Genomic DNA, 13,639 nt, shown 5'->3' with positions numbered 1-13,639 from the left:
CCCCGGGACTCCACCCCCTATATAACCCCCCCCCACTCCCCATCCCCTGACTGCCCCCCCCGAACCTCTGCCCTATCCAACCGCCCTCTATTCCCCATCCCCTGACCGCCCCATCCTGGGACCCCCTGCCCCTAAGTGCCCCCCCAGGACCCCACCCTCTATTCAACCGCCCTCTGCTCCCTGACTGGCCCCCAGGACTCCCTGCCCCTTATCCAACCCCCCGGCCCCCTTACCATGCCGCTCAGAGCAGCATGTCTGGGAGCCATGCCAGAGTCAGACATGCTACCGCTCGGCCCTGCATGAGCGCGCAGCCCCGCCGCCCAGAGCACTGCCCACACGGCAGCGTGGCTGCGGGGGGGGGAAGACAGCAGGGGAGGGGCCGGGGGCTAGCCTCCCAGGCCAGAAACTCAGGGGCCAGGTAGGACAGTCCCGCGGGCCGATGTGGCCCACGGGCCATAGTTTGCCCACCTCTGATCTAGGGTGTGTGCTGAGCAGCCTTGAGGGAGGAATGCTAGGAGCAGTCAGGTCTCGGAAGAAGGTTTGAGCTAATTTTATGTGGTATTATTGTTCATTTCTTTGTTAATAAAGCCAAACCCCAGGAAGGGCTTTGTACAGCATACAGGCTTTCTTTTACAGCAGAATGGGAAAGGCTTTGATTGATAGGGGCCAGTCGAAAGCATTGCATCCTGGTTACAGTTATCTTTGCAGTGGGATTGGGCCCTTAGGCCATATTTTAATGAGTTTGTAAGTAGGTTATAGCATAGTTTGTTCCTGATCAAATTATGTCCACACACAACATGGTTTAGGCACAGCTCCTAATGGTGTCACTGTGCTTTGGCCTATTCATGGAAGAGCTGTAGCATGTCTCTCCAACAGGAATCAGACCTTAGCATGATTCGTCTGATGTGTAAATAAGACCTTACTTCACTGTGTTCTTGTTATACAGAAAGGCCTTGTCTACACTAGCAAAATTACCCATTGTTGACCATAGGGGTCAGCAATGGCTGCCGCTGAACCAGCACTGAACACGGTGCAGCTGCAAGTGTAGTCATAGATGAACTGCATCCAGCACCATTGCATTGATCATGGCTAAAACCTGCTTTGAGATAGGAGAGAGAATGTTTCAATCCCAGATTTGGCAGACAGCATTAGGGAGACAGGAAGTGCCATTCTGGGCGTTGAGGGAGGGAGGGAGGGAGGGATCACAGACAGTGTCCTTTGCGTACAACTTCTGATTGGCACTGAATGGGCTCAGATAGGAGCTAGGTGCCTCCGCCTGAGCCTCAGAGAAGGGATTTTAGAGAATTAAAAATGGATCATAAACATCAGGGTTTAGCCTGTTACAGAAAGAATCTAAATTAGGAAACCACATTGCAACGCCCAAATTTGTTTTTGCTCCAGTGAATACGGGCTGTGAAATAAGTGGATACATTGGTCACCCCTGAACACAGCACAGCCTTTCATCAGTGGAACATAAAAAGACACACAGAACAAGGACCAGATTGAATTGTACAACAGGATTATTACAATGATTCATATTCATTTATTCACCAAAGCATTCCTCAGACTCAGACGTACCTGACCATGTCTTCTACACTATGGTAGACGGATGCGTCACAGACTGGGTCTCCCAAGCTGTTAGCTAGGTCCAGTGCTATTTTTAATGTCTAAATTGAACACAAAGAAAGAAACAAAGAGAAACATTTAGGTGGCCCTGGAAGTCTCACCTTCCACTGTCCAGATGGAGAGTGGCACTTACTCTTCTGGCATGTCGGATCCAGCTTCCATTTTGCCCCAACTCCCTACAGTAACCACCATCTTGAGCAGCAAGCTTCCACGGGTATTATAAAGTGTTGTTGCCTCAAAGGCAGATCTAGCTGACGAAGACTGCCTTTCCACAGGCCAGGTGTATGAAGCCAAGATTTCTTGCTACCCCTCAATGCGCAGAAGTAAAGCGTACAGACAAGACAACCAAGGGACACGAGCTTTACATTGCAGGCAGCATTACATGAAAGTGGGGTATACCCAACAACATTTGTACAGTTGATGGCCAAAGTGAAATGTACGTACGCACTATCTGGTCATCTGACTCGTGCTAGCACACTCCCGTGTACGAAACACAACCATTAGATCTGTTACCTTCCCTCTATCTTCCAGCTGGTAATCACCACTTCGTGGCGCACTCATCACAACACCAAATATCATGCCGGATTCCCGTGAGACTCCTGCTGCAGGAGCAGCACATGCTCTTAATGCACAGTTCCACCAGCATCCCATTGCCACAAAACAGGAATTCTTTTCTTTTTTTGCTACCACTATTTCTAATTATATGTCACCCACGTGGCTTGAATGGAAAATTTTAACCCCAGAACATTTAAAGGGCCAGCATTTTAAAAGGACAATGGAGACATGCATGGGCGGTGCGTGACTCCTGCATTTGGGGAGCCTGGGCATGAGCACCGGAAGCTCCCTAGAAGTGTGGGGGGGGGGCCCACTGATGCCTGGACCATGACCCCCACCCGCTCTGCCCTGAGGCCCTCCCCCAGCTTGGCCTCCTCCTCCGAGGCTCTGCCCACGCTCCACCCCCATGCCACCCCAGGCCCCACTCCCACTCAGCCCTCTCCCCCAAAGTCCCCCTGCCCGTGCCTCTCCACCCAGTGCCCCCCACCCACCGCTCGCACCTCTCTGTCCCACCCCCAAGGTCTCCCCTGACTACTGCTCTTTGGTGGGCAGGGGGTGGAGAGGTGCAAGTGCTGGGCGGGGGACAGTCCTTTGGGGAAGAGGAGCAATGCAGGCAGTGCCATAGAGGAAGAGGATGACTTGAAACGGGGCCTCGGGGCAAAGCGCGGGCAGGGTTTTATGGCCCAGGTGCCTCTTATACCCACCGCCTCAGAGACAGGACATCTTCACGAACACAGAAGCTTGCCAGGTAGGCCAAGCTTTCACACATGGGCAAAGAAGATGTGCCACCAAGAGCCAACTTATCCACCCACGTTTTAAAATGCAGTTTAGATTGATAAGCTGGTTTCAATTAACTACAGAAAGGAGGGAGAAGTGTTAGCCTACAGCTAGTGTACATGCACATTTTGTTCCCTTTGTGACGAAGGGGGAATGTTCTTAATGTTTTCTCTGAATACTGTGGGGGTGCCTCAGTTTCCCATATGGAGTTCTTAAGTATCTAAGTGGTGGGATAAGGGTGTGTGACTGTTGCAGGGCCCTAGAGGGCAGGTGTGTGCAGGGGTCTGCAGAGAGAATGGCCGACGCCCTGTCTTCCTGGCAACTGATGGCCTGGGCCCCTCCTCTGCAAAGGTGCCAACTGAAGGTTGGAGACAAAGAGATCAGGTGACCTCCTGGCCCGGGAAAGGGACAAAGGTGAGGAGGGGCTGGAGAGAGCTTCAGTTTGGGCTGGCTGGGGACGTGGAGTGAAGTGCAGACGTGGTTGTCTGGCTCACTGCCCCCCAAAATGGACCCGGCTGAGAGGTCCTGTTCTCTGTACCTACAAGCTCTGTTTTAGACCATGTTCCTGTCATCTAATAAACCTCTGTTTTACTGGCTGGCTGGGAGTCACGTCTGACTGAGAAGTTGGGGTGCAGGACCCTCTGGCTTCCCCAGGACCCGGCCTGGGCAGACTCGCTGTGGGAAGCGCACGGAGGGGAAGAAGATGCTAAATGCTCCGAGGTCAGACCCAGGAAGGTGGAAGCCGTGTGAGCTTTTTGCCCTGAAGACAGTCTGTCCACAAAGAGGAGACTTCACCAGGGTCCTGACTGGCTTCGTAGGGAGCAGTTCCAGAGCATTGCCCAGGGACTCCGTGACACCCTTCCACAACTGTTGTGATTTGACTCAGGTTGATTGACAGCTTCTTAGGATCATGACAGCTTTATGATCCATTGCCAAAGGCAGAGTTACAAGAACAAACGTGCTTTTCAGTCAAATGGGCAGGGGACTAAGACAATTTATTGAGAGATTTCAGTTTCAAGTTGGTGTTGCTTTCATTCTAGGTTCAAGTCACTGCTTAATCCTTTAGATTTATAGCCAAAATGTCTATTATGTTTTGTCATGTGTGGTGCCTAAACAATTCCTCTTTATGAGTCATAATTTATCTTCTGATGTACAATACAAAAAATTCACTGTTGGAAAACTGCTGCTTTCCACTAGTCCAGACACTATGGGAGGGATTTTCCTTTGTGCGAGCTAGCAGCCAAGGGCAAGGGTTGTAAAAGCCCCTTAGGCGCCCAGAAAAGAATTCCCCCAGCTCCCCCAGAACAGGCAGGACACAGGACAGCTAAGGCCCAGCCGGCAAGCCTTACTTAAAGGAACTTTTCCTTCTGCTGCACCTGGCCTGCACCTTCTGTGCTGCATTTCCAGTGGGTGCAGCACAGAACCTCAGCCAACAGCTTAGCAACTCTGCAATTTGCTTTAAGGCCCCAATACCAACAGGTGTGTTGTAGACATCTGTGCTCACAGATCAGGTAGTTAGGTGTCTGTGTGGCTGCATACGAAACTGCAATTATTTGCAGGGGCAAACTGCAGGCATAAAAAGGGAGACCAACAATATTGGCAACCCCAAGCACTCAGAAAACATGACTCAGGCCCCCAAAATCAGGAGATTGGCTTAAAAACCATGACATTTTAAAAATAATAAACATTGGTTCTTTTTATTTGTGCTCTGGGTTTGGTGGTCTTGGGGTGCACTCGGGTCACATTTTCAGGCTTTTCTCCACAAGTATGAGGGCTAGAATTTATTTTTAAAAAATGACAGCTGAGGCTCTCAAATGATCACATGACTTCAGAACCTGGGCTCTAAGGAAAAATAAACCCACACCAAATATTGCTAGACTCACAATAAAATTGCCAGAGTTGGTACCACTGGAACAAATTAAGGCCCCTTTAAAAATCAGGCCCCCAAAAGTCTTTGCATTGCCACTAATATTAGAATAGCTGTGTTTTAAAGGTAAACTGCAAAGCCTTAAAAAAGGTTTTTGAAAATCACCCACTGTTGTGTTCACTGAGTTACTTCTCTGACTATAGCTGCACTTCGAATATTGTCTATTTACATCAGCTTATTTTACTCCAAATACCTGTTACGTCTCTGGTTACTGCTTCCTCCTCAGTTCAAGGCACTGAGTCTGGATGCAAATCTCACTTACGCCCTGCCTTAAAAGCCAAATGCTTCAGACCTTGCTCAAGACTTATACAGGTCTTAAATAGTAAGGAGGGCCCTTTGCAAGGTGGTGAATTCCATCCTGTACGGGTACCTATCTACACCAGTGGTTCTCCAACTTTTGTACTGGTGACCCCTTTCACATAGCAAGCCTCTGAGTGCGACCCCCCCCCTTATAAATTAATAACACTTTTTAATATATTTAACACTATTATAAATGCTGGAGGCAAAGCAGGGTTTGGGATGGAGGCTGACAGCTTGTGACCCCCCATGCAATAACCTTGTGACCCCCTCAGGGGTCCCGACCCCCACTTTGAGAACCCCTGGTCTACACAGTGCTCACTAAAACTCCCGAAGTCCTATCCAGCAGGCACTGGGCTCACTGTAAACCTGGGAAGGATTGAACGGCATAGGCTTTCCTCTTGACTTCCAAATCCCAGTCACAAACATGAAGCACACAGGCTATAATACCGCCATCTGCTAAGAGTCCTCTGTTAAAGTCAATAACTAAGTGGCTCGTCACACTGATCTAACAATGAGGAAATAGACAGGACTGTCCTCAGCTGTGGCAATGACTGCATACAGGAAATAAATGGCAATATAGCTGCTCCTTTGCAAGGAGTTTTGTTCAAGCAAAAGGGGCTCAAATAATCAAGAGACTCAGTAGCTGCATGTGTCTGGTACAACGTCAAAGCCCAGATTTAAATCTTAGCAGGCTGTTTTCCCATAAACGCCAGCAGGAGTTACCTATGTAAATTCTCTGCACAATCTTTAGGCAAATAAAGCCTTTTTACATCAACACAGAAAACTTAGCCAAGTGGTTAGCCCAGTCTTACCTCTGCTATCCAATGGAGGGTATTTTCCCTGGTTACCTGGCTTGTGATATTAAAACCCTCCAGGATATTTAGAGCTGTGATCAGTGCAGGACCCGCATGTGGAGGTGGAGGGCTGAGAACAAGGTGACCTGTCAAGGTGAGAGGAGAGGAATACAGTTACTCACATTAGAAGCTACTTTGTCAAGGTTTTATAGGACTGTTCTATCTTTAACACTTTACTGTGAGCTGTCATCCAAGGAAAGGAAAACAATCATTTCAAATGTAGGAAGGTAATTATAGGAGATTTGAAAAAGATTTCTTAAAAGACAGGTGTCCCAGGGTAGCTGGTCCCTGTGAGTAGACCAGGCCCAGCTCCCCTGTGTCAGAGCAGGTGAGCCCAGCTGAGACAGGGGACAGAGCTACACCTGGGCTCTAAAGGCCAGTCAGAGGGTAGGAAGAGGAGAAGCAACTGGGGCAGATTGTGCCCGGGGGAGAGGAATCACAGAGGAGTGGTGCTAACTCTGGTGGTGGGTTCCTGGGGAGGTAGCCTTGGGGCTGGTATTCAAGAAAGGAAACTGAGCTAGCAGAATGAGAGGCAGGGGGCTACAGAGTGATCACTTGGCCACCAGGGAGTACTTGGGTGGCAGCCACCCTATTCCAATAGGATAATGACACATTTTTCTCCTTTTTGATGGATAAAGACAACCTGGAAGGATTTTTTCCTGCTTGTTTCTTATATCAGAAATTCAAATCTTGTCTATGTTATGGGGTGAGGTTGTGAAAGACACTCTGGGTGACTCCTGAACCTGTAGGTTTATGCCCTCACAGACCCAAGGAAGTAAAAGACAACTGAGTGTGAGGGAAGGGATTTGTATTCAGTTTGTTTAAAACTCTTTGAGTCAGGTTGCCAGTTGCTGCAAACCAATGTAACCCCATGGACTCCAATGAAGATACACTGATCTATACTAGCTGAGAATCTGGCCCTTTACCTTTTGTTTGTTTTTGTTAAGAAACCTGTGTCTCAAATGCCCGAATGAGCAGAAAAAGAAGAAAGGGTCATTTGTTAAAGATTCAACACCCTTCCTCTGCAATTAAAGGATGAGGAAGTTAAGGGATGTGTGGCCCCTCCAAGAAAGACCGCCAGCAAAACAGAATGACCAGATTTCACAGTTCTGTTATTTTTACAATAAATGAAAAACAGGATAAAATATTATTCTTCAGGCCTTCTCTATCCACCATAAAGAGGCTCAAAAGGGCATAACCCTGTGTTTTTCCCCTTTGCAGACCACCTTTAAGGGCCATTTGCAAGCTATACAAAATTCATGGGCTATGACATGGCCTGGCTTACATCAGGATACGATATGGCATCAACACGTGGTCAAGTTGCGGCTCTGTGTGATGACATTACATCAAAATGTCATCACTTGCTTTCACAAGTCCCAAAGCTATCTGAGGGCTTGCTAATATTTCACAAGCAAAGATCAGAGTATACGGGCTTGTTCTGTCCAGGAAAACATGAACCTGTGTCAAATGCTGGAAGCATCCTTAACTTACCGAGATGCATCACAGTCACTAGTTTGCAGCAGGAAGGTGACTGGGACAGTCTTAATGCCCTAGGTGGATCTGTACCCTGCGGACACAAGCCAGTACTTTGACGGAGGTTACAGCTCAGTGGGCTTTGCTGCCTCACACTCATTTCTCCCCTAGTTTGGGGGGCAGTTCAGATTTATAGTTGCTAATTGATGCTACCATGTGCCATAGGATGTAGCAGCCTGTGCATCGGAGAGGCAGGGCTGTCAGGACACTTTACCTTGATACACCGTGTGGACTGGATTCTCCACTAGAGCGTTGTAGTTACTGAAGTCTTCTTCTAACAGAACTCCCCCATAGTTGTGGACCTGAACAAAAGGGCAAGGCAAAGCAAACCAAAGCAGCCGAGTCAATGAGTTATTGCTGCCACCCCAGCAAACAACATTGTCTTCCGACTTTGGTTAAACACCAGTTCACCTCTTATTATGATTTTTGGCTGTGGTGTTCAGAGCCTAAGGGAGTTAGGAGCCCATTGAATTTCAATGGGATCTGAGTGCCTAACTGCCTTAGGTTTCCTTTGAAAATCCCATCCTTTATGACTAAAAACCTCTGTGGTCCCTCCCCCTATGCCCCAGTGTCAACACATTGAGAAGTTCTGTAGCCCAGCCCCTATAGCATGCCCATGTGATGGACACTATGAAACAGCTCTGCATCTCTCTCTATGGCATGACGGGGTGACAGGCACTGCTACAGCTCTGCAGACTTCCATGGGGTGACCCAAGGAATGAATCTGCCCCATTGCCTTTAGTATTCCTTCTCACGTTTTCTGGAGCATGCACTTTTCTTACTCATTCTTCAAAAGAGACCTTTCCCCCAGGTTCCTTGCAGCATGAGAGAGTTCTCTCTCCTTTCATCCTTGGTTCTTTTCCTGTTTATTTCCCAGTCTCCTCTTCTCTATAGCAATGCCAGTGAAAGAGGAACATCTGGCTCCTTTTGTTTTTAACTCCTCCTACCGATTGCTTGTTGCATATATCACTTGGCCAAAGCTATTCCATGGAGTAATGAGGCCTGCATCTCAGCCCTGGAGCCCGTTAGATACCTCTGCAGTAACATTATTATAATGAGGATACTTGGCTCTTCTCTAGTGCTTTTCATCTGCGGATCTCAAAGTGCTTGACAAATATTAATGAATTATGCCTCAGAACTACTGCAGAGACAGGCATGACCTGAAATGTTCAGCTCTGGTTCTGCTTGGAAGTGTCTGGATGTGGGGTTTTGGTTCTGGGAAGAAAATGCAATTTTTTTAAACAGTGAAGGTGATCGGAACAGATTGTCAAGGTGAGGAAGGCTGGTCCAGTGGTTAGGGCACTAGGACTTGGGAAACCCGGATTCAATTCCCTGCTCTGCCACAGACTTCCTGTGTGACCTGGGCCAAGTCACTTAGCTTCTCTGAGCTTCAATCCCACATCTGTAAAATGGAGATAATAGCACTGCCCTACCTCCTTGGCGTGGTGTGAAGCTAAATAGATTAAATATTGTGAGGTGCACGGATAATACTGCCATGGAGGCCATGTCAATGTGATACTCTGCGCCCCATAGTCACCATGGTGGTATAATTATTATGTTTGTACAAAATATGCCTTGTGAGATATCATTTTAAAAGTTTCAATCTGTTGAACATTAACATCCTGTTAAATTGTAAGTGCTCTCATTGCATAGGAAGTTATGAAGTTTGGCTCTGTATGTGCCACTGAAACATGTTGTGAGGTTGGGAACACCCATGAGCAGCCTTTCAGTTACAACAATAAAAAGGCCAAACAATGTGAATGGCCCATTGAGGAGAATACAAACACTTACAAGGATTACCCCCGGAACTGTGTACAATGGAAACCTCTCAGAGATAGCACGGAGCCAAATGGAGACTGTTTGACTCATATCTCAGCAAAAGATCTTTCCAGCAAGCTGGAGAAAAATATAAAAGGGGGAAGTGACATCATCACTTGGCCTTACTCGCCCTGCAACCCAACACCTGAAAACACCTGAGGAACAAAGACTGAACTGGGGGAATAAGAGTCCCAGGCGGGACAGAAGAATTCCTGTCTGTGTATGCAAAAGCTATAATCTGCTTATATAGCTAACAGGGTGAGACACTGCTTGATTCAAATCCTATCTACTTTATAAAGCTTGGATTATGTTTTTGTTTATTTCTTAGGTAATCTGCTTTGATCTGTACATTCACTACTTATAATAACTTAAAATCTATCTTTCTGTAGTTAATAAATCTGTTTTATATTTTATCTACAACAGTGTGATTTGCTTGAAGTGCTTAAGGGAATCTGCTCAGGAACAAAAACTGGTGCTTTGTCCTCTCCACTTTGAGGGAGGGGCAGACTGGGTAATAAACTTATACTGGTCAGGCTTTTGACCAGGGCAAGACAGTACAGCTCTGGGGTCCCAGGCTGTGGAGCTGGGGGAGAAGCCTTCATAGAAGTGCAGCTGGGTGTGCCCCGCCTGTGTAAAGGTCTGTGTAAATTCAGGACCGGAAGCAGTCTGCAGCTTGTCACAGCATCACAGTGAGTAAGGGGGCCCAGGCTGGTATGCCAGAGGGTTCCACGGTACCCCAATTCCAGGTTGTACCTCAGGGAAACCCATCACAGTCAGTACAAAAGACAGAAAGGCAAGAGATGTGATGGATGCTCCATCACTTGGCATCTTTGACTCAAGACCAGATGCCTTTCTTGAAGATATGCTCTAGTTCAAGTACAAATTTTTGGGCTCAAGAGGGCTTACCGACAGGGAAGGGAAGGACAGCTCCCTTCACTACAGGAGTGATTGTATGAAATTCCATGACCTGTGTTTTACAGAAGGTCAGAGCAGATGAATCTGGCCTTAAAGTCTGAGTGCGTGTACTCACAAAAACCCTCGGTCTTTTCCAACGACACACACACAGGCCCGGCTCCCTTTACTTACATCAGTATAAATGAGAGTAACTCCACTGAAGTCAATGGAGTGACACCACCGTAGGATGCGGTCCGAGACTCAGGCCCATGGCTGCTCTAGCTAGTGCTTTGGTTCTCCACCCCAAAAATCAGACTAAGCAGACTGTGCAGTTCTGGGATCTGGTTTTTCATAATGAAGCACTCAACGTAGCGAGAGGATGCTGTCTCAGGTGGAGCCATTAACAGATGAAGCACAGGAGCAGGAGAGTTAATGCTTTCCCATGCAGGGCATGTTCACCTAGAGCACAAATAGCCAGAAGGGCACGTGCAAGTCAGGGTTTGCACTCACATGCAGCGCTGCATGTATAAGCATCATCTCGTCTGCCCAAGAGGTGCAAATTCCCACCTGCGCTTGCCCCCTTTGAAAATGCGGTCTATAGTTTTAATCCCCACTCCCTGCACAAAGCAAGAGATACATCCCAAAAGATAAAGGCCCTAATTCAACTGTGTTACACTCCAGTAGCGCCACTGAAATCACTTGGCCACTGATTCGCACCAGCTGAGGTTCTAGCCCAGTGGAATTACACCAGCATAAAACTGAGTACAGCAGCTGCTCATCAGGCAAAAGGAGTGTGAATGATATGCAAAGGGGAGCAGGCATCTGATAAACAAACAGAGGTCATATCCAGTTCCCAGAACAACACTCTTCCCACCTGTGCCTTTCTGCATTAGGAGGGGAAAAAGGGATCCAGTGTCTTGCAGATTTACCCGACTGCACATCTTAAATGTTGTTTGTTCAATCAGAACAACAAACCACATTAAGCTTATCTGTGCACTCAGCACTTTGCTCTTCTGTGCAGAGTAGGCTTTAACTAGGAGCTTAACTCTATTGCCTGGCATATTTTTCTGTGCTCCCAATCCTTTGCTTTACTCCTGTTTACAGAGCTCCCTTTCTTTGCCTGGCAGCCACTTCTTTGCACTTCCGCAGCAGCACAGTGTTGCCGGGAGGGTGGGTAACAAAACGGGGATTAGCACAGCATAGAGATATGAGCTGTTCCCCCTTCTTGGAGATATAGAGAAAGGCCCAAGAACTTGTTGCAAGTTCTGTGTGATTACTCTACAAACAGCAGCTTTTCACACTCAGGCCATGGCATTTTGGGAGCACTTGCAAAATGAATGTAACCCTGGGAAGGAATAACTTTCAGGGTCATATGGATGGGATCACCACTCTCCAGTGAAATCTGGAAGTGCAGCTTTTGTGCGTGTGCTTTATTCTTTAGCGCTTATTTTAACACAGATGACAAAAGATAACAAAAAATAGCAAAGATAAGAAAGCTATCTAACCTGGAGTAGAGAGTCAATATCAGATTTTAAAAGAAGATAGGTAAGATCAAGCATCTTCATTACTAAAGGCAAAGAGTAAAATATAACAAACAATCTTTGACGGGTTAAATAGATTTGCTATATTGCGAAACAATGGTCATTTTGCAATTCAGCCCCTGTCTGGAGTTCTATGTAAAGAAAGATCATATGTTAATCTCCAGAATTATTCCTTTTCGGGAAAAGGAAGAGGAAGAAAAAGACCTAAGAAAAGCCCAATAACTAAGTAAAAGAAGATAGGAGAGGAACGATAGGACAGAGAGGAGAGGGGGGAAAGGGAGAGAGGGAGGGGATACATTGGAACTATGATCTCTGGGAGCACTACAAAACACAAGGACAGGTTTCAGAGTAACAGCTGTGTTAGTCTCTATCCACAAAAAAAACAAGAGTACTTGTGGCATGGCAACTTCCACCTTCTCTGTATGTGTATATATATATATATATGTATATCTTCTTACTATATGTTCCATTCTATGCATCTGATGAAGTGGGCTGTAGCCCACGAAAGCCCATGCTCTAATAAATTTGTTAGTCGCTAAGGTGCCACAAGTACTCCTGTTCTTTTTACAAAACACAAGGTTACCTGATGGGTACAGCTACGATTTAGTCATAGATATTTTTAGTAAAAGTTATGGACAGGTCATGGGCAATAAACAAAAATTCACAGCCCTGACTTATCCATAACTTATACTATACCCCTGACTAAATCTTGGCCAGGGTACGGGGGGCGGGTGCTGCTGCCTGAGGGCACCCGGAGGACACTACTGAGAGAGGTGCCCTGGGGGGATGCTGCTGTGGGAAGGGCTGGGGGTCCGCTGCTGGGGTGGGTGCTAGGGTGGTCCCCAGGGCCAGCCGCACTGGCCACTACTAGGGTGGGTCACTGGGGCCAGCTGCCCAGGGCTGTCCAAGCAGCAGCCAGTGTACATGGCCCCGGAACCAGCTGCTTGGGCGGCCCTGGGGTCAGCCACACTGGCTGCTGCAGAAGTCACGTCGGTCACAGAAAGTCACGGAACCTTGACTTCCGCAACCTCCGTGACAGACATGGAGCCCTGCTGACGGGCAATTTAATTGATTATTCTGATACTTCCAGAAATGGGGACCCTACATCCATACACTTATCTTGCTTGTGTCTACGGCAAACCGTTATTGGTTCCATTGCCGCCAGGCTCCCCAAGTCAGAGTACCGTTCTGCGATAGGTGGGTGCACTTAGGACTTCCACCAGGTGGAGTTAAACATTTGGCTCTGATCAGAGCTCTATGCAGCCCACATTTTTTTTCAAGGATTTGAGGTTCCAAGATGGATTGGTTAGGCCTAGGATGGTATGGCCAGCCTGCATTTCCTCTGGGGTGGAGAGAAAGGCATTTCCCTATTTACCTCAGTCCAGAAAAGACGGATCACAGGGCAATCCCATAATATGTGGTGTAAGTTAGCACTGAAGTGCACCAATTTTAAACATGAAGTCACTTAGAAACTGGAACTTTTCATCTTTGTTCCTTTTCTTCAGACCTCCCTTCCCACTGTGGCACTGCCAAACCAGAGGAGGCAACAGAGAACTTTCTGAACATGGTAGCCTCCTTACAGCAAGTAGAACGCAGCTCAGAGCAGTCCAAGATGATGGCTGAATAACTGAATGAGTCATTGAGGACAGGCTCTGAGACCACAGGCTATCCTGACCACTTGTTTGTGTATCAGCCTGGCAAATAATAATACATGCTGCTTCCCTAGTGCTGTTCGTTGAGAATCCCAAAGCATTAGCTAAACATCACAACAGCCCTGATTACCATCCCCCTTTTACAGATGGAGAAACTGAGGC

At 47.4% G+C, this 13,639-nt stretch overlaps 1 protein-coding gene across 1 annotated transcript in view; it reads right to left on the bottom strand.

Annotated features, from left to right (window-relative positions):
* The window catches only part of GGT7 (gamma-glutamyltransferase 7), a 45,854-nt gene that overhangs the window by 8,423 nt on the left and 23,792 nt on the right, over positions 1-13,639 (bottom strand). The window contains exons 8-10 of the mRNA XM_077832197.1: positions 7,787-7,874; positions 5,998-6,125; positions 1,579-1,667 (exon numbers count right to left, since the gene is read on the bottom strand). Of these exons, the coding sequence (XP_077688323.1) occupies positions 1,579-1,667; positions 5,998-6,125; positions 7,787-7,874 (305 nt within the window). The remainder of the gene's footprint in view (positions 1-1,578; positions 1,668-5,997; positions 6,126-7,786; positions 7,875-13,639) is intronic.

Source organism: Eretmochelys imbricata, chromosome 13 (genome assembly GCF_965152235.1).
Source record: "Eretmochelys imbricata isolate rEreImb1 chromosome 13, rEreImb1.hap1, whole genome shotgun sequence".
In the NCBI taxonomy this organism is placed as follows: Eukaryota; Metazoa; Chordata; order Testudines; family Cheloniidae; genus Eretmochelys; species Eretmochelys imbricata.
This window is presented reverse-complemented; position numbering and strand designations above follow the sequence as displayed.